Source organism: Amia ocellicauda, chromosome 5, assembly GCF_036373705.1.
Source record: "Amia ocellicauda isolate fAmiCal2 chromosome 5, fAmiCal2.hap1, whole genome shotgun sequence".
Classification (NCBI taxonomy): Eukaryota; Metazoa; Chordata; class Actinopteri; order Amiiformes; family Amiidae; genus Amia; species Amia ocellicauda.
The window spans coordinates 11,394,231-11,414,199 of NC_089854.1; the positions used below are offsets into that span (position 1 = coordinate 11,394,231).

Here is a 19,969-nt window from a genome sequence, read left to right on the forward strand (position 1 = left end):
CTCAACATATTCTATGTATTTTTTTTTTTTTGCATACTTCTATTAAACCACCAACCTAAAACCCTCTTCCCTATACCAAGCTTTCAACCACGTGTTGAACTTTCTAATCTCTGCCTGTCTCCCTGGCCTGGCACGTGGTACCAGAAGTATTTCAGAGAAAACTACCGTAGAGGTTCTGCTCTTTAGTTTTGTTCCTAAATCTTTAAATTTGTCTTGCAGAACCTCCGTCCTACCTTTTCCTATGTCATTGGTTCCAATGTGGACCATGACCAGTGGATTCTCCCCAGCTTTGGCCAGTAGCCCGTCTGCTAGTTTAGGGAGATCTGCAACCTGAGCACCAGGCAGTCAAGATACCATGTGGGTCTCCTTATCACTAGAACACACTGTGTGATCTACACCTCTAAGAATTGAGTCTCCTACTATAACTATAACTTCTTCTGGGGGGAGTGGGCACCATGGTGCTCTGGTGCTCAACTGCCCCCCCATCACCCGCTGAGCCATCACTGTCCAACTCGGTGTCCAGCAGTTGGAACCTGTTGGGCAATTCAAGCTCTTGGGGTATCTCTAGGGGTTGTGCACGCCCTTTTCTGCAGTTACGACCTACTGTAACCCAGCAATTCTCTACACTGTCCTGCTCTAAAGTCTCAACTCTCCTAGGTTTTGGCGTGCACACCATCTCTCTCATAGGCTGATTGACCAATTCTTCTATATCCCTAATACAGCGCAGATCGACAAGCTGAGCCTCAAGATCACAAACCTTGATCTCTAGGATTTCAACCTGCCAACAACGTTCACAAATGAAACCTTCTTGGATGAGTTCATCCAGGAAGGCAATTATTCTGCAAAACTGACACTGTAGTGGCCACATGCTTCTAAATGTTTTTCAGTTTTTTTTCCCCTAAGTCTCTTGGTTCCTGTTCCCTAGTCCCTAACTGCTTAACTTTTTGTCACCGAGTAACAGCACAGATCTTTCTCAACAGCTGCTTTAAGTAGCGTTTGTCTACCTTCCCCCAATTCACACATAACTGGCCCCACCTGGCTCCTCCTGCAACAGAATTCCTGATAGTCTTTGACTAAATCTCCTTTCTACAACCTATTTACTTTCACCAACTCAGCAGATGAACTGAATTGGCTTCAATTTAGGCAAACTACAGACAATGCTAACTTCAATTAAGGCAAACTTCAAACAAAATGAGCAATGCTAAGACTGGTCTGAAACTAGTCAAACAAAAAGATGGCTGCCTCTCACCTGTACTCTCCTGTCTCTGTCTGTGGCAACTTGTAAATACTTCTGTTTTCAAGAGGACAGAGAGAATCAAGGGAGGAGGTGAGGGAGGAGAACAAAGAGGAGGTAGCACAATTAACACAGATGGGAAAAACAATCAATGGAAGGTAAGATAGTGAGAGCAGTGGAGGGGGAGATGGAGCAGAGATTACAGGTGACAGAAGGTGACAGAGGGAGTGAGTGGGGTGGGGAGGGAGGGGAAAGAAAGGGAGAAGGAGATTAAGTGGTGGTCTGAGAGGTCCAGAGGTTAAAAGCAGATGTGATAGAGGAGAGAATGGGGGGAACAGAAGAGGAGAGAAGGGGAGAGCAGGAGCCCTGTGCCTCCTCCCTGCGCGGTAAGATGGGGGAGTGGGACAGGATGAGAGGATAGGGCGGCAGGTGTGGGTGAGTTCTTAGGGGAGATCCAAGTCTCAGTGAGAGCGAGGAAATCCAGATAGAGGTGGGAGGCAAAAGTGGAGATGAAGTCAGCATTGTTGGAAGCTGAGTAGCAGTTCCACAGGCCTCGAGAGAGGGGAATAGAGGAGGGAAGAGGCAGGGAGATGAGGTTAGAAGGATTAGGGAGGCAATGGCGTGCAGGTGCATGCAGAAAGGAAGGAGAGAGCAGGACTGGAATTGGAGAAATAGTCATGGCTGCCTGGTGTTGCTATGCAGCGTCTCCTCACAGTCTTCTCCTCACTGGAGTACCGGAGCTAGAGTTAGACATTGAAGGGGACAGAATTCTATCCCTGCCTGCACAAACAATCCCCAGTATGTAATACACAATACACAAGCCAACAGGACATTTTATAATCTAAAACAGTGGTTCTCAACCCTGGTCCTGGAGGACCCCCTACCATTCTGTCTTTTGTTCCAATGGAGCTCTTGCTTAATTGAAATCATCACTTTTCACTTTTTAAATTGTGTCATTAAAAAGCTGGTTGTTTAAGTCCTTTATACAATTCTATACTTAACTTAAAAAAGTTCAAAGAAGTAATTGAGATCTCTGTTGGAATGAAAACCAGCTGGTTAGAGGGTCCTCCAGGACCAGGGCTGAGAACCACTGATCTAAAAGACTCCCCAACCAAACAATGCAATTAACAAAATAAGTTACACTCTCTTTATGCACACCATAAAAAAATAAATAATAAATAAATGCATCTTAATCAGCTTCAAAACAAAGCTACTCTCAGGCTTGTAGATTCCAGCATAAACTGAGGAAGGGTAAATACAACCTGTGTGTCTGTTTACATAAATTAATTTAAACTTGTTTAAAACACAAACTACCAAGTGGGAGTTCAAGAAAGGTGTTTGTGGTCAGGAAAGTGTGGTCTCTGCTCCATGGCCAAACTCTGGAAAGTCTGCTGTTTTTTGCCCTGCACTCTCCCCATATATCAACACAAGCCTGCACTGTTCTCTGCCTCCCTTCTCCAAGCACCAGTTACCAATTATTTTACTAGGAAAATCAGTATGATCATAAAAATATTACACAAGATATCTTTTGTTATGGAATATATATAGTGTGAAGGATGCAAGGTAATTTTACAAACCAAAATCAACAAATATTGGTGAACTTAAATATTCATCAAACCAATAAATAGTGACCAACTTATATACTGTATTTTGCTAGCCCAAAGATATGATTTCACTGTTTTTCTTCTTGTGTGTGGGGGGGGGGCTTCACTTCATCCTACTTCAGTTCACAACCAGAGGTCCCTTTCTCCTGAATACTAAACCCTGTCTCTCACATTCCCTAGCACAAGGATTAATCATCCACTTAACATTCCTCTGCACCATCTTTCTCCTCTTCCCATTGGTCCAGCACTCACAACCCAGTTTTCTGCTCCCCTCTACACAGTATATATTCCCCTCTGTTCCTCAAGCACTTTGCAAAGTCTTGCATTCTCTCTAGAGTCAATTCTAAGCATTTGCTAACCCTGTAACTACCTGTGTGTTGAGCTTTGTCTTCTCGTTACTGACTACCTCTTTTGGATCTCCCCCTCTAGCCTGCAACTGCATTCATCATCCTTGTCCCTGGGGTCGCTACACAAATGTTTACAGAGAAAAATAAACTATCAGTTCTAGTACAAGGAAATATTAATCTACCTTTATAACTACAGTAGAATACAGAGTAGTCGTCTCCTTCTGCCAGGTAGTGGGATAAGTGGGACAAACTTTGGTTAGTGCTGTTTCTGCTCTCTTACTGTGTACTGGAAGTCCTGACTGAGCAGGTTGAGGTTAATATATAACTATGAAGTAAAAGTCATAGTTTAATTTGTTTTGTGTTTATCATTGTTTTAACACAGGCTGTCTGACTGTTTGCAGAGCTCTAACCTTTGAACTTAGAGAGAGAAAAAAATCAGAAACAGTGGCAAAAGTCACTTCCTGTCAGCGATACAGAGCTGACTGCAGTGATCATTTCCCAGTAGTTTTCTAGACTGGATTGGAAAAAAGGTAGGGGATTGCTCTTTTTACACTCATCATCATTAAACAAATAAGGTTCATCCATTTATATCAAGTTCTGGATTTATTCTGCATGTTGTAAATGTGAGGCAGGAAACCCAATTCAGACGGGATACTTGATCTGTTATCTTTAAATGCATGAAGGAAGGCACTGCTGTAATGCTTACTTTCTTAGTTTCATAAAACTTTATATGTTTTCTCTTATCCACTTTGATGCAATCTGGATCCATACACTCGCTATGCCTAGACAAAATGTAGTGTCTTTTATTTGAGCAAGTGCTGTGTGTGCCTCTGTTTAGCATTGGCTCTCACTAGCTGTAAAAATACTTTTAGCAGGCACTGTAATGAGGGCTTGGGGAAAAGGAAATGTATGAAGAAATGAATGAGTTCTAAAGGAGGTCTATACAGCTCATATCCCTTTGCTCTAAGCGCACATTCTGTTAAGATTTAACTGACTTCTATAATTAATTAATGATTTATAAATTCAGTTAAGGTCCAAGGAAATTATGGCCCACAGCAAACAATTCTAAAACAAGGACAGTGTTTGACAATGATCAAAGTCTTTCAATTTACTCACCAGATTTAAATTGTTTTACATACCCAGATGAGCACTAGTCTGGATTTTCCTTCTGATATTAGGTAGTCTAAGATTAGTTATGAATCCCATTCTGTGAAACCATCTGATAATCTGTTATTTCCTTTAATTAATATTCCTTATAGGAATATACACTGAGTGTGCAAAACATTAGGAACACCTGCTCTTTCCATGAGGTGAATCCAGGTGAAAGCAATGATCCCTTATTGATGCAGTCTGTTAAATCCACTTCAATCAGTGTAGATGAAGGGGGGGGAGACAGGTTGAATGATTTTTAAGTCTTGACACAGTTGAGACATGGATTGTGTATGTGTGCCATTCAGAGAGTAAATGGGCAAGACAAAAGATTTAAGTGCCTTTGAACGGGGTATGGTAGTAGGTGCTAGGCGTGCCGGTTTGAGTGTGTCAAGAACTGCAATGCTGCTGGGGTTTTCACGCTCAGACGTTTCCCGTGTGTATCATTAGTACATGCTTACATCATGCCACATGCCAATATTGAAGGCTGATGGTGGTGGTGTGATGGTGTGGGGTGTTTTTATGGCACACATTGGGCTCCTTGATAAAAGCAGAGCAACATTTAAATGCCACAGGCATCTGAAAATCACTGCCAATCAGGGGCATCCCTTCGTGGCGGGAGTGTATCCATCTGTTAATGGATGTTTTCAGCATGATATCGTCCCATGCCACAAGGCTAGGAAAGCCCAGGAATGGTTCCATGAGCATGACAGTGAATTCAGCTGACTGCAGTGGCCTGCCAAGTCACCAGATCCCAATCCACCTGTGGGATGAGATGGGACGAGCTATTCAGAGCAGAGATCCATCACCAGCTAACTTGACACAACTGTGGGAAGTATTGGAGTCAACATGGGCCAGCATCCCTGTGGTACACTTTTGACACCTTGCAGAGTCCTTCCCCTGACAGATTGAGGCTCCTCTGAGGGCAAAGGAGGGTACAACTTAATATTAGGATGGTGTTCATAATGTATTGTACAATCAGTGTATGTTTTCTTCAAAAAGTGTGATCCATAACTTTGAGCTTTCTTACACACTTTTAATAGCTTTTAAGTCAAGTTTGATCCTTTAAATGCCGAACATTGGTCAACTGATCTTTTCAGAAATATCTTTAGATTTGAATTGACTCTGTGAAGGAGTTGAAATCGCCTGACAGGAGTGTTTTGTCTTGCTATTAAATGGCACCCCTCCTTCACTTTAAACAAGAAAGAACTTTCTGTGATTTAAGAAAATACAATGTATTGTTTACAATGCAAAAGACGTGTACACATTCTTACCCGGTTTTATGAAGAAACTGAAGCCATCGCATACAGGGTGCACACTGTGTGAGATGGGGCATATTGTATTCTTGTTAAATGACTACAGGTTGCGTGAAAGTATAAACCTCTTTCAGAGTATTGATGCTGTTACTGTTTGCAACTCCCGCAGAAAAAGGCACATTTAAAAGCGCGCACACATTATGGTAATTAACATCGGAGGCTTGGAAAGAGAAGCAATGTGTATGGAAAGGGGGAGTCGGTAATAATGTAAACATAAAAAGTAAATGTGAAATGTATGTCTACCCTTTTAATCCTTGCCATTAATTCATTTGGAAGAGAGTGAACAATACATGTATATAATACTGTTATTATTATCATTCATGTTTCTGTGAAGAACATATTGTATCCATGGTAGAAAATGGTATGAGCTAGTGAGAGGGGCAGCCCATTATATAAAGGGCTCAGTTTTCCAGAAGAAAGAGAGTGTTACAAGTCAGAGTGAGTGGATGGGCCTGTTTAAAGAACCCAATTCTAAGTTAGGGAAAAACATAAAAAAAAATGTTTTGTTTTGTGTTTCCACTCTCTATATATTAAGAGTGTGTATGTATTTTGTTATTATTTTCGTTTTGTTTTATTTTGCCCTTTTTTGTTTTATTCCTGTGGACCTGCGCTGTCTGAGTCTTGCTGGCATAAAATAAAATCTTTTGATTTCCTTTTGATTTGTGCTCCAGTTGCCACTTCATTAATAAGGCACAGGGCTCCCTGATTACAGACTCACTAAGGTGTTCAATGGTGAAAATAAAATAAAAACTGTCCTTTATCAATGCTGACCAGTGCTAATTTCCACCATAAGAAGTATAGTTATTCCCAATATTCTTCATTCCTGAGTAGGATTCTGAGAAGGTGGTCTATTGTATTCAAAAGTTCCCACATAAAAGGTGTTCTAAAGTCTCCACTGGGAGGAAATCTTCAGGAACTCACTTGGCAAGAGAGAGCGTAAGGAAGGTTGACCACCTTTCCCCTGATGTATCTTTATATTCCCCTGTTATGAATGGTGATGCCAAAATACTCGTGTTTCTCTGGTTTTGTGGCAGAAATGTTGGCCAACAAAATCAACCAGCAGCTGAGCCATCCCTCAAAGTCCCTGGCTGGGTGGCTGGCATCCAGGTTTTTCCTGTGGCACAACAAGGTCCTTGAGGAGAATGCAGTGAAGCTGCTCCAGATTCAGCCAGATGACACTGTTCTGGAGGTGGGGTTTGGGCCAGGGTTGGGGCTCCGGGCAGCTGCCCCTCTCCTCACCAGCCCTAAGGGCAAGCTGATTGGAGTTGACTACTCTGAGTATATGGTCAGCAAGGCCAGCAAGGCAGTGAAGAAGCATATTGCTTCGGGGAAGATCTCCCTCATCAGAGGCAATGTGTTGGAGATGCCCCTGCCTAATAACAGCATTGATAAGATCTACCACTGCAACTGCTATTACTTTTGGCCTGACCTGAAGGCTGGGACCTCAGAATTGCACAGAGTGATGAAACCAGGTGAGCAAGTATCTGTTAAAGCTACTCCAACTTCTCTGACAATGTGGAAAAGTATTCCTCAAATGTGTGCAGAGGGAGGGGAAGACCGACTTGTATGGTACACTCAGCCTTTAGTGTCTATAATGTAGAAAAAGCATGTGATCATACCCAGTTTAACTGCTCCCATGAACACACTGAGTCGCCCTGGGAAGAGTCTGCATTTACCACAGCAGATCTGATGACTGAGATGACTAGTCCTGGTGTAGAGCAGACATTATGCAGTCTTTATTTGATATCCTTCCAGTGAGTGTTGGTCCTGTGTTGGCTGTATCTCTCCTTGTGCCCTGGCAGGAGCTCTAATGGTGACCACCCTCAAACACTCCTCAATCAAGACCATCGCATCCAAGAGCTTCTTACGAGGCGATAACTGGCAGCCTGAGCTCTACATGGAGGCCCTCTGTGCCACTGGGTTCACGGACATCCGGATACAAGAGTTAAAGGATGGGCGCACGTCTTTCCAAGCTGTTTTTGCCACTGCTTCTAAATAAGGGTTAACAACAACAAAAATACTTGCATGTGTACAAGGCCTTGATCTGAGAAAGTCTTAGTGTGACACAGTTGAGTTAAGGGACACAGAGGAGCTAAATGAAATTGTCTTGTGTGATGTGAAGACTTTTGTAGTTGTACAGTAATTCAAGGAAATAGACTGCAGTTCCAATGAAGTAGGATAGTAAGGACTCTGGATAATGAGTGATGAAGGGAATAGAATTTGTGCATGACCTGGCCATGAGGATAAAGCCATCGGAAGTACTTTCACTTTTGGATTGTTTGATTTCTAAGAAAAAAATAAAATGTCATAACTACAGTAAAAAATAGTCCTGCTAATAACTTTTGTAACTGTATTGTGTAATCTACTCCACAATGTTCTCGTGACTGCATGAAAGTTTGTATCACTCTTAACTATGTGTCTGAACTGAACTGAACACAAATGTCAAGTACATTTATATCTAGTGGTCCCTCTAACTATACTAATTCATTCCATGAAATCCATCATTAATTGAAATTACTGTTAATCGAATATAGGAAAGACCTGTCAAAGGTTTAATTAGTTCCAAGACAATTGGAAGTTGACATTTTTCACCCAAAAAACTTTCAAATGTTTAAATACACAATTTTAAACCTTAAGAACATATGAATTAATAATATCCACTGAAACATGGATAAATAATAAATTAACAGACATAAAAAGGTGCACAGAGAATAAAATAAATATTCTTACCTTAGGCTAAAATGGATAGCATAAAATCACAATACAATGTTTAGGCATATCTGAATTTGTTTTTTTAAATATCTCAAAATATTTCTCACTAATGCATCAATTTCCTACACACAGGCATGTACAATGAGAATTCTCTTCTACTCGTGCATTCAGACATTGTTAAATTATACTGTGCACAACTGGAAAAAATAATAATTCATACATTATAGTATGGTTTACTAAAAAAAGTTGTTGTGAACTTGATAGTGTGACTTTAAGAAGTTCATGGAAAGGTTGAGAGAGAGAGAGAGAGAGAGAGACATTTTCACAAGCAACACACATTAAACACTGAAAAGCAAAGCATCTGAGCTCCAAACACTCATAAAAAGTCCCGACTGGCTGAGGCCTGCGGAGCGCTCCGATTGGCCAAACTGTCTGCCGTGTGATATCATTAATTGAAAAAATGGGATCCTATGGGAGCCGGATCGTTAATGCTAATATAATTAATTGATAGCATGGTAAATCGAGGGACCACTGGATATATATTAATCATGCATATATAAAATATTAAAATGGCAATTGGCCAGACACAGTGGACTAAAGAATGGATATCAAGAAATTAAAAACTGCCAAGAAGACAATCACATACCAAATGGAAGATGACCCTTACAACCTGACTGTCTGTGCTCGAGCCACATGACCACAACACCAGGGAAACAACATATAACTCAACAGTTTTTAACTTTATTAAATCAAATTAATCACTACAACCAAATGGTCCCCCCACCCCCAGCACAGTCCAGCCAGTCACATATAACTCCAAGCAAGTCTGCATTCCTGAATATTAACTCCAAAACATATTCAGGCACCTCGGTCTGATATAAAGGCAATCATTCCTCGCTGTTCTTGGTGTGTTCGCTTGTTTTGTCAGGGCTGCTGACAAAGAGACCCACTACTGTTTCAAAAAGGAAACAATAGCCACAGAACCACTGAAAAAACAACTGTACTAAACTACAGTTTTTGTGGCTCGGGGAAATAAATGTCAATGTTTAATTTCAACTGTGGGGAAAAAAAAGTTAAATCAAGAGATTATAAAAAAAAAAAAAAAAAAGTATTACAGGATCCCTGATCAGCCTTTTGCTGGCGGTCAACTCCTGTGACTGGCAGGGGCAAGGAAAAAACAGACCAACTCCGTAAACACAGGTGAGTGTCCCCCCCCACTACAGCAGTGCGTTGTGTGCATCCCTGCCAGGCTGACAGGGCGTCCTGCAGGGCTCTGTGCCATGCCCTGGGGGGCTCTGAGTTAGAGCAAACCGGGAGTGTGGGACCTGCGGAAGTGAGGGCAGTCCAGTGTGCCCCACCACAGCCCTCCTATTCATCCTGCGTTCTCTCGCTGTGCGCCCCCCCCCGGAGCCGGGACAGGATGTGCTTCTTGGGGAATTTGAGTGTGGTGCAGCCGAACTGGCTGACCCCAGCCGTGTCCACAGGCAGCTTCTCCCGGCGCTGCACCCAGCTGCGCCAGCCAGGCTTCCAGCAGAACACGCTGTCGTAGAAGCGCGAGCCGTTTTCCCCACCCAGCACGTAGATCCTCCTCTTCCAGCGCGCCACCCCCCCCGCAGCGATGCGGCGTGGCAGGCCGGGGAAAACCACAGGGCTGGGTGCCCGGTCGCTCCCCCCACTGCCACTGGTGCTGCCCCCCTCGCGGCTGGAGCCCCGCCCCTCCCGGAAGAACAGCACGCGGCCTGTGGCATCCAGCGGCTCCAGCTGTGTGAAGTTCCCGTTCAGGAATTTGGTGACGTCGCGGCAGTACCCTCCCACAGCGCAAACACCTCCCCGCACCGCCACCCCCCCCGCACAACAGGTGGCGCCGGAATCCAGTCCCACGCGGGTCCACAGCCCACTGAGCGTGTTGTAGATGAGCACTGCCGGGTGCACCGCGGCACGGTTCTGCTCCAGCGTGGCACCGCCCAGCAGGTAGAGCCGGCCACGCAGGGCGGCGCAGGCGAAGGAGCGCAGGGGTAGGGGCAGCCGGGGGCCGGGCCGCCAGCAGAGGTTGCGCAGGTCAAAGCACTCTGCCGAGTCCAGCATGGCAGAGCGGTTGCAGCCACCCAGCGCGTACAGTGTGTCGCCGCAGCCCAGCAGCCCCAGCATGGCGCGTGGCGTGGCCATTGGGGGTCGTTCCAGCCACCGGTCCCGCACCGCGTCGTACTCGTGCAGCGTGGCCGACACCTGCCCGCTGCGCTGCACCCCCCCTGCCACGAACAGCCTCCCCTCCACCGCCGTGCAGCCCGGGCACAGCAGCGAGCCCAGCGCCGCCAGCTGCTCCCAGCGCCCAGTCCGTGGGTCAAAGCAGTCCACTGTGAAATCACCCTCACGCAGGGAGCCGTCCTCCCGCGGCTTCAGGTCGATGCACACGATCTTCTTCTCGAACATCCCCTCCCGCGGCCGCAGAGGCCCCCCCACCACCGGCCCCCCCAGCTCCTCCTGCAGCCGCCAGCTCTCCTCGGTGGACAGCAGGCCGGGCCGCAGGTGGCGCAGCAGCGCGGGCATGTGGGGGTAGCGTTGGCGAGGCTGGTGCTCAGCCCAGCGCCGCGCCGCGTCGTATACCTCCACCTCCGACTCCACACCCAAACGGTCAGAGCCCAGAAGGCTCCCCAGCGTGCCCGGGTCCAGCAGCAGGAAGTCGCGCTGCCGGGAGACGCGCGGGAAGTGCTGTGCCACCAGCCGCAAGGACGCGCGCAGCAGCAGGGGGTCATGGTGCGAGCGAGCCAATGAGTACATGCCCAGGCAGTTCTCCACAGACAGGTGCTCGAACAGGAACCTGCGCACAGAGAAAGACAAAACAAAAGCACACTAAGGTTTATATGTCTGTCATGGAGGCCTGGAGCTGATGTTGTGAAACAGGCACGAAGACTGACGTCATGTGTTAAAGATTCTTTACACTGGGCTTCTGCTAAACAGTTTGATGTCATGACAGTGTGCACGAGATCGCTGCCCTAGTCACCTGGAGCACAGGTCCTGCAGCGGCAGCACCTGCAGTCGATTTGCCGCCACAAACAGATCCTCCGCCGTGTCAAGGCTCAGCCCCGCCTCTCCACTGTAAACGAATCGGATTACAGTCTCCATCACCTGAGGCGTCACCTCCTCCAACCGGATCTCGGTGAGGCGAGACTCCACCAGAGGACTGGTGAACATCGCACGGAAATACGGACTGACTGCAGCCAGGAGAGCCCTGAGAGAGAGATTTATATGAATCAATTATATCACATGCTTTGGCAATACTTATACCAATAAAGCAATAAACCAATAAATTGAATTGAATTTAATTGAGAGAGAGAGGAGGGGGGGAGAGGGAGAAGGAGCAAAAGAATCAGGGATAGGCAAAGAGAGAAAGAGAGAGGGAGAGAGTGAGGAACAGGGGGAGAGCGCGAGAGCAGGGATGGGGGACAGGTTTTGCTTTATTAGCACAGAGACAGCACCCCGGGGTGCACTGGGCCGGTCTCTGGGGTCAGTGTCCTACCTGTGACACATGAACCGCCTGCCCTCCACCACCAGTGTCACATCACACAGCTGCTCTGCATCCAGCAGTTGCTTCAGACCTGCAGAGGAACAGGAATGGGAGGTGGTGAGGGAGAAGGAGAGTGAGAGAGAGAGGAGGAGGCAAAAAAGGGGGAGGGATAGAGACAGGGAGGAAAGGAGGGAACGAAAGAGAGAGGGGGGGTGCAGGGAGAGAACAGAAGAGGTTAATACACACTAATAGTGCCGTGTGAGTTGACAGTGAGAAGGTGTGTGAGGACTGTGCGTCTCCTCTAAAGGCAGGGGGCGCTGCACTGTTTTCTCCTCCAAACAGTGCGAGAGCCACCGTGACCCCTGACCCTAGTACCTTGTGTGACATACTCCCCCAGAGGCGTGGTGCTGTCATCAGGGAAGTCCTCCTCCTCAGAGTCGCTGTCAGAGAGGGGCTCCCCCCCCCCACCGTCCCCATCCTGCCAGGGCTGCGGCCTCCACATCGCCACGGCACCCCTCGCCGCCCTGCGCACAGACACACAGCCGGTCAGGTGCTGCACCACCTTCCTGCTGCACAGTGTCACACCACACACTCCCACTGTACACTGTCATTCATACAGTCACATGCCACTCCATACCACACACACGCACACCCTCATAGACAATCAGACAAACATGTAACCTCATGCACACACAGACAATTAAACAAACACTTCACACTGTAATATCTAAAGGCATATTTCTCTAAATCTGATCAAGCCATTTTATATGTTTTAATTAATGTGTTTATTTGATTATATATACAGTTATTATACATAAATATTTGGACAGTGACACAGCTGGGTTGTCAAAGTCAACAATCAAGAGAAGACTTCACCAGAGTAAATACAAAGGGTTTACAACAACAGGAAGACCAGATTAGAGTTTTCCAAAAAAACATCTAAAGAACCCTGTACAGTTCTGGAACAACATCTTATGGACAGATGAGACAAAAATCTACTTATACCAGAATGATGGGAAGAGAAGAGTATGGAGAAAGGAAGGAACTGCTCATGATCCGAAGCATACCACCTCATCTGTGAAGCATGTTATGGCATGGGCATGTATAGCTGCCAAGTGAACTGGTTCCCTTGTATTTATTGATGATGTGACTGCTGACAAAAACAGCAGGATAAATTCTGAAGTGTTTAGGGCTATTATGTGCTCAGATTCAGCCAAATGCTTAAAAACTCATTGGACGGCGCTTCACAGTGCAGATGGACAATGACCTCAAGCATACTGCAAAAGCAACCCAAGACTTTTTTAAGGTGAAGAAGTGGAATGTTCTGCAATGGCCAAGTCAATCACCTGACCTGAATCCAATTGAGCAGCATTTCACCTGCTGAAGGCAAAACACCCCAAGATCAAGCAGGAACTAAAGACAGCTGCAGTGCAGGCCTGGCAGAGCATCACCAGAGAAGAAACCCAGCATCTGCTGATGTCTGTGGGTTCCAGACTTCAGACAGTCATTGACTGCAGGATTTGCAACCAAGTATTGAAACTCACAATTTAATTCATGATTATGTTAGTTTGTCCAAGTACTTTTGAGCCCCTACAATTGGGGGGACCACATATAAAAATGGGTGTAATTCCAGCACCATTCACCCAATCTGGATGTAACTACCCTCAAATTAAAGATGAAAGTCTACACTTAAAGGACATCTTGACTCTTTCCTTTTAAATCCATTGCGGTGGTGTAAAGAGCCACAATGATGACAACTGTGTCAATGTCCAAATATTTATGGACCTAACTGTATATGTGTGTGTGTGTGTGTGTGTGTAGTTTACAATGATATGAAATGCATACAGGGTGAATATGAGTGAACATCACGTCCCTGATCTGCCCAGAAACAGAAGCAAAACAGCCAATAATATAATTATAGTTTTGCATAATAGTGATTGTATGGAAACATCCCCCAACTAGATTACGTCTTAAACTAGTAACTTGTATCTCGTCCCAAGATGTGAGAGCTGCTCAGCACCTAGTGTCTCGTTGCCAAAGAATGTGGCGAGTTCTCAGTTAGTTGGCAATAAGAAATGATCTCAGGACAATGACCCAAAATGACACTGTGTCCCTTCGAATTAATCTCACACAGGGAATAAAAGTCGTGATTATATGTATTCAGAGAAGCATTCGGTCATTCATATTGAAAGACAATGGAAAACATATTACAGAAAAACATCGATCTTTCATATTAACCCTTCACCAATCAACCCATATCCCACCATTCAACCACAGATCTGTCAGTTTAACAGGCAACTGCGAGAATGACAGACAGACACATAGGAGGTAAACAGCGCTTAAACAGCAAATCACAGCCGGTGCATCACCGCCCAAGCGCCCGCACCTCTCTGTCCTGGACCCGGGTCACTGCGGCCTGCTGTACCCGGAGAACCCCTCGGTCAGACGGACACGCTCTCCACCAGCCTGCCCGGATCCGCACACCGTCCCGGGCGTCTGTGCGCGTCGTGTCTGCGGCTCTGCGGCTCTGCGGCTCCGCAGCGGAGAAGCAGCCGGACAGCGCAGCCCTGCTCTCCAGACGCAAACCCCCGCTCCCAGCCCGGCGACCCACCCTGCCGGCAGCAGCGAGCGATAGCTGCCGCAGATGTCTCTCTTCTCTCCGTTTGTCGACAACGAGAAAAGAAACCAGTGGAAATGTGAACTGTAAACCAGCTACTCCATCGTGCCCAGCACAGACACCCGCACCGCCAGCACTGCCCCGCCGCCGCCGCGTCGCAAAACACTGGAATGCATTCGCCCCTCTGATTGGTCGACCCCTGAACCTGCAGGGGCTGGACTGGGAGTCCGCTGCTGCGATTGGTGCGTAACTTTTCCGGTTCAGCTTTCGTTACCTTTCCCTTCTCCAACATGGCAGCGTCCATGGTCGTGTCTCTGCGCCAGGGGCTTGTCTCTGTCCTGAGGACAACTGTCCCCCGCCGGCTCTGGGGGTTAGCGAGTATCCCGGGCCGCCGCAGGAGCCACACTATCCGCAGCAGACTGTACGAGCACGTCTGTGAGGGATACAGCGACAGACCTGACCTGGACATGCCGTTCGTGTGCGAGAACACGGACAGTGTCATCGCCGATGTTGAGAACAGGAAGGGGGATCTGCGGGGAGAGGACGTGCGGAGGATAGTGAGTCTCTGTGTATTAAATCCTCATACAGAGTTTATCTTATTGTGCAGCAGCAGCAGCATCACACCGCAGCAGGCGGATCCTCGGGGTGTAAAACCGTACAGACAGTGAAGGGTAAGGGGATGCTAGGTCCACCTGTTTTGTATTTTTAGGGGACAGTGTCTCTGTGTCCAGGGGACAGTGTGACACATTCTCTGTGTGTCCAGGGGACAGAGTAAGGACAGTGTATTGTGAGGTCAGTGTCTCTGTGTGTCCAGAGGACAGTGTGACACAGTGTCTCTGTGTTTAGGGGGCAGTGTGAGGACAGTGTCTCTGTGTGTCCAAAGGACAGTGTGACACAGTGTCTCTGTGTCCAGGGGGCAGTGTGAGGACAGTGTCTCTGTGTGTCCAGGGGACAGTGTGACACAGTGTCTCTGTGTCCAGGGGACAGTGTGACACAGTGTCTCTGTGTCCAGGGGGCAGTGTGAGGACAGTGTCTCTGTGTGCCCAGGGGACAGTGTGACACAGTGTCTCTGTGTGTCCAGGTGTCGGTATGGCAACAGCTGCAGGCTGTACAGTCTGATATTTTGAAGCTGGAGGAGGAGAAGCAGAATATCAGTGACAGAGTCCGGGCTCTGGTGGTGAGTCTGTCTGTCTGTCTGTTTGTCTGTCTCTGTTTACGGGCTGTCTGTCTGTCTGTCTGTCTGTCTGTCTGTCTCTGTATACAGGCTTTCTGTCTGTCTGTCCATCTGATTCCTCTTTCATTACATTTCAGGAGCAGCAAGACAAGGCCACCCTCCCCAGTGTAAGTGGCCGTGTGTCCCATAACGGTGTTTCTACTACTGTTGCTATTATGATGATTATAATGATTATTAGCTCCATATAATTGTATTATATTGGCCAAGCTTTTGCTGAATGCTTCAGTCAGGCAGGGCTGTGATTTAGTTGATTGACTGTGGGCTGCCAGACTTCTGCAGTCGTGTCAGTTTCAGAACATCGCCACTAGATGGGAGTAGTGTGTTAAAATGTAACTGCATGAGTTAGTTTACATTTCATTACTTCTGCCTTTTTTGTTTTCCTTCTATTTTTTCAATACTGTGAAGTGAAAGAGGAAGACAGAACATAATATGCTCTGTGTCGTGTCTCTGTCACTGTCCTTCAGCTGCCGGAGTACCAGCGCCTGCGTGTGGCCGGGCGGGACGCTCGGAACAGACTGACCCTACTGTACCCCCTGCGCAGTGAGCTGGAGCAGCAGCACTACAGCGCCGCCCTCAGGCTGCCCAACTGCACGCACCCCAACACTGTGAGATACACACACTCACACACTGACACACTGAGAAAAGTGTATCTCAGCAGAACGACACAGACCTGACGCTTCCATCCATTTCTTTACAGCCAATCGGGGACGAGAGCCAGGCACGGCTAGTGGAGCTGATTGGACAGAAGCCAGGTAAGACAGACATGTAATATGTGGGCAGGGTTATTTTCAGGGTGGGCGGGGCTGTGCTCTCACCCTATCTCTCTGACTCTTTTCCAGAGTTCGACTTCGAGGTGAAGGGGCACCTGCAGATCGGAGAGGAGCTGGACATCATTCGCCAGAGGTGACCGACAGCCTCCTCCACTCCCTGTCCTGCCCCACCGCCCACAGTCTCTCTCCTTCTCTCGCAGTCTCTCCCTCCCCTGCAAACACTCCCTCTCTCACACAATCTCCCCGTGTGCTGGGGGCCCATGGGCTGTGGTGGGTGTGAATGATGTATGAGATGTTTATGTGGCAGCTGCAGCCTGTGGGCAGTTTCCAGGTGTGACACAGTTATTCAATATCGGCTGGGGGGGCATTTGAAGCATTTTTTCCACTGTTTTGTCCTTCAGTGTAATTGAGGTAATTGACTGCAGTCACTAGTTGGTAAATGAACCTCCTCTCTTTCTGCCCCTGTCTCTCTCTCTCTCTCTGTCTCAGGCGGCTGGCCCATGTGTCGGGTCATAGGTCATACTACTTGCGGGCAGCAGGGGCGGGGCTGCAGGCGGCTCTACAGAGCTTCACCCTGGACAAACTGCAGCGCAGGGTGGGCACTCTGTCCGTCAGTCTGTCAACGTGGAACTGTCCAGTCAAACTTACTATACACACCTGGCACACGCAAGCTAACATGTAAGGTATTAAAAAACATTCCTCTCTCTCTCTCTCTCTCTCTCTCTCTCTCTCTCTCTCAGGGGTTCATCCCAATGGTTGTGCCAGACATCCTGAAGGGAGCAGTGTTTGTGAGTACTCCAGCGTTCAGGCCCATGCTGAACTGAGCCGCCGGCACAGAAACCTGCTCTTTCTCAGCGTGGAACTCAGTAACTCTCTCTCCCTTTTTCTCTGTCCCTCTCAGGAGGGCTGTGGGATGCAGCCCCATGCCCATTGCTCCCAGGTGTATTCTCTGGACCCCTCTCGCTTCTCTGACCTCAACTTGGCCGGGACGGGGGAGGTGGGGGTGGCAGGTAGGAGTGTTACTATATTAGTACAATAGGCTGTACAGTGTGCGTTACTGCAGTGACAGGGCTGTACAGTGTGACACAGTGCTGAGCTTGTGTTCTTCCTGGCAGGGTATTTCATGGACCACGCAGTGAGCTGGAGGGACCTGCCTGTCAAGTGAGTCTGTCTGTTAATGCCGACGCCCCTCTGAGTCTGTCTGTCTGTCTGTCTGTCCGTCCGGCCCTGGCTCCGGGACGTCCCTCCCCAATAAATGCTTTACTGCCTTATTTATGCCATTAGAAATAGAATTTAAAATATGTTGGGGAATAACACAATAGTCCAAATTTGCCTCTGATTCCCTCTCTCTCTCTCTGTCCGTCTGTCATATAGGACAGTGTGCAGCAGTACCTGTTACCGCGCTGAGACAGACACCGGCAGGGAGGCCTGGGGGCTGTACAGGGTGCATCACTTCACCAAGGTGATCCCACACATATTCATATTCTATGTTGCGCACACACTGACCAGGGTGTGACAGATTCTGCAGGCCGATCATGGCACCCCTGCAGCTCTCTGCTGTGTGTGCTCCGTGGTCAGAGTATGTCTGTGTGTTACAACGTCTGTTAGTGTCAGCAGTGTCCAGTGAGTGTCCCAGTGAGTGAGAGTTACAGTGGTTGAGTGTGCCAGTGTCCCATTAAGAGAGAGTTACACTGGGTGAGTGTCCCGGTGTAAGTGTCACTCTGACGTGCGCGTGGCTGTGCCGTGTGCAGGTGGAGATGTTTGGGGTGACCGCGGATGAGACGGGGCAGGAGAGCTCGGAGCTGCTGTCAGAGTTCGTCTCGCTGCAGAAGGAGATTTTCTCTGAGCTGGGGCTGCACTGCAGGTCAGTGTGGGCTGGAAGACAGTGCGGGTCCGTGGGAGGGAGAGCAATGCTGGGAGTTTCAGTGGGGGCTGTGTGCGTGTGTTTCTGTCTCTGTCTGTCTGTCTGTCCTGGCGCTGACCTGTCCATCTGTCTGCCTGTGTCCAGGATGCTGGACATGCCCACTCAGGAGCTTGGAGCACCCGCGTACAGGAAGTTTGATGTGGAGGCGTGGATGCCAGGGAGGGGCAGCTTTGGGGAGGTCAGTGCCAGAGCATTCCTGGCCAATCAGAGCCCAGCAAGCACTGTTTATCAAAATGAAACAATTGCAAGAAATTTAAGAAAAGAATAACTATTATTATTATAATAATTATAATAAACATGCATTATAAAATAAGTTTCGTTTTTCTCTGTACCATACTTTACTGGCAAGACAACAGTAATATTAATAATAATAATAATAATGATGCTCTCTCTCAGATCTCCAGCGCCTCTAACTGCACTGACTACCAGAGCCGCAGATTGCACATCATGTATGAGAACAAGGAGGGCGACCTGCGCTATGCACACACTGTGAGAGAGGCTGTGTGTCAGAGTGTGTGTGTATGTGTGTCAGTGTGTGTATATATATCTGTGCATCAAGGTGTGTTTGTGTATCTTTGTGTGTGTGTCAGGGTGTGTTTCTGTGTGTATTTGTTTGTGTGTCAAGGTGCGTGTGTTTGTGTTTATCTGTGTGTTTGTGTGTCTGTGTATCAGTGTGTCAATGTGTGTTTGTGTGTATCTGTGTGTTTCTCATTGTAAACTCTGTGCTGCAGGTGAATGCCACAGCCTGCGCTGTGCCCAGGACCTTGATCGCCATCCTGGAGACACACCAGACCAGGGTGAGCGGCACACAGGGGGAGCAAGGGCCATTAGTTATTGATTTCTGCCTACCAGGAGGAACTTCACTTGCTGCCACTCACTCCCTCTCTCTCCCTCTGTCTATCTCTTGCTCTGTCTTTAGGATGGGACAGTGCAAGTGCCCAAAGTATTGCAGCCCTATCTGGGGTCAGAGGTCATTGAGAAGCCCAAATACACCCCTCTGAAATATATTGGGCCCAACCAGCCGCAACGCAGAAGCAGCAGGTCTCCGAGCAAGGCCTGAGCCCCACACCCCACACCCCCTGCTTGTAAATAAAGTCCTCACTACATCAATAAAACTCTTTTTTTTTTTTACTCTGTCTGTCTTTCTGTGAGTGTAGCGCAGTAAGGAAGTAAGGGGCAGTGTGTGTGTGTGTGTGTGTGTGAGGATGTGCCAGTGAGACCGTCAGTGTTTCTGTTGGGGTCTGTCCCGGTGTCTGCTAGGGGGGAAGGGATCCAGAGAGACTTGCACCCACACACACACACACACACACACACACACACACAATGGTGAGCGAGAGACAGAGAGAGAAGAATGTTTTGTTAATACCTTACATGTTAACTTACGTGTGTCAGGTGTGAACAGTAAATCTGACTGAATCTCATGCAGTCACAGATCATTACACACAGACAGTCGGATCGACTGATGGACGTGCACACACTCACACACACAGGTGGAGCTGCAGGTGCCGTCTCTGTGACCGTCGGTGGGTGCGAGTTGCCGCGGCCCGAGGCAGTTTT

At 47.7% G+C, this 19,969-nt stretch overlaps 3 protein-coding genes across 4 annotated transcripts; 2 read left to right on the plus strand and 1 right to left on the minus strand.

Moving 5' to 3' along the window:
* The first annotated feature begins 3,653 nt into the window (after window positions 1-3,653).
* LOC136749419 (uncharacterized methyltransferase YdaC) lies at window positions 3,654-7,957 on the plus strand. The gene is made up of 3 exons (XM_066703713.1): window positions 3,654-3,715; window positions 6,685-7,122; window positions 7,453-7,957. Exons 2-3 carry the CDS (start codon window positions 6,687-6,689, stop codon window positions 7,647-7,649), a joined length of 633 nt encoding a protein of 210 aa, XP_066559810.1. The 5' UTR covers window positions 3,654-3,715; window positions 6,685-6,686; the 3' UTR covers window positions 7,650-7,957.
* Window positions 7,958-9,083: 1,126 nt separating this feature from the next.
* Window positions 9,084-14,688, minus strand: LOC136749420 (kelch-like protein 3). Its single transcript, XM_066703714.1, has 5 exons — window positions 14,254-14,688; window positions 12,243-12,391; window positions 11,880-11,958; window positions 11,364-11,591; window positions 9,084-11,180 (listed from the first exon to the last, which is right to left on the minus strand). Exons 2-5 carry the CDS (start codon window positions 12,367-12,369, stop codon window positions 9,731-9,733), a joined length of 1,884 nt encoding a protein of 627 aa, XP_066559811.1. The 5' UTR covers window positions 12,370-12,391; window positions 14,254-14,688; the 3' UTR covers window positions 9,084-9,730.
* A 67-nt stretch (window positions 14,689-14,755) lies between these two features.
* On the plus strand, window positions 14,756-19,543 carry sars2 (seryl-tRNA synthetase 2, mitochondrial). Of its 2 annotated transcripts, XM_066703715.1 has the most exons (16): window positions 14,756-15,041; window positions 15,566-15,661; window positions 15,796-15,825; window positions 16,183-16,323; window positions 16,416-16,470; window positions 16,558-16,621; window positions 16,978-17,083; window positions 17,229-17,276; window positions 17,390-17,498; window positions 17,604-17,649; window positions 17,863-17,950; window positions 18,240-18,352; window positions 18,497-18,590; window positions 18,809-18,901; window positions 19,144-19,209; window positions 19,332-19,543. In XM_066703715.1, exons 1-16 carry the CDS (start codon window positions 14,775-14,777, stop codon window positions 19,470-19,472), a joined length of 1,557 nt encoding a protein of 518 aa, XP_066559812.1. In that variant the 5' UTR covers window positions 14,756-14,774; the 3' UTR covers window positions 19,473-19,543. The 2 variants fall into 2 exon arrangements, with proteins under 2 accessions (XP_066559812.1, XP_066559813.1); XM_066703716.1 differs by lacking the exon at window positions 15,566-15,661.
* The last annotated feature ends 426 nt before the right edge of the window (window positions 19,544-19,969 follow it).

What these genes read in the sequence shown, in the direction of transcription:
- sars2 (XM_066703715.1), top strand. Translation starts at nt 14,775, where the DNA reads ATGGCAGCGTCCATGGTCGTGTCTCTGCGCCAGGGGCTTGTCTCTGTC. An exon ending in TCCTGAAGGGAGCAGTGTTT is followed by an intron (nt 17,277 to 17,389) that starts GTGAGTACTCCA and finishes TGTCCCTCTCAG; the next exon opens with GAGGGCTGTGGGATGCAGCC. An exon ending in ACCTGCGCTATGCACACACT is followed by an intron (nt 18,902 to 19,143) that starts GTGAGAGAGGCT and finishes TCTGTGCTGCAG; the next exon opens with GTGAATGCCACAGCCTGCGC.
- LOC136749420 (XM_066703714.1), bottom strand. Translation starts at nt 12,369, where the DNA reads ATGTGGAGGCCGCAGCCCTGGCAGGATGGGGACGGTGGGGGGGGGGAG. An exon ending in GGGGGAGTATGTCACACAAG is followed by an intron (nt 11,959 to 12,242) that starts GTACTAGGGTCA and finishes GTTCCTCTGCAG; the next exon opens with GTCTGAAGCAACTGCTGGAT. An exon ending in AGGCGGTTCATGTGTCACAG is followed by an intron (nt 11,592 to 11,879) that starts GTAGGACACTGA and finishes TCTCTCTCTCAG; the next exon opens with GGCTCTCCTGGCTGCAGTCA.
- LOC136749419 (XM_066703713.1), top strand. Translation starts at nt 6,687, where the DNA reads ATGTTGGCCAACAAAATCAACCAGCAGCTGAGCCATCCCTCAAAGTCC. An exon ending in GCACAGAGTGATGAAACCAG is followed by an intron (nt 7,123 to 7,452) that starts GTGAGCAAGTAT and finishes GTGCCCTGGCAG; the next exon opens with GAGCTCTAATGGTGACCACC.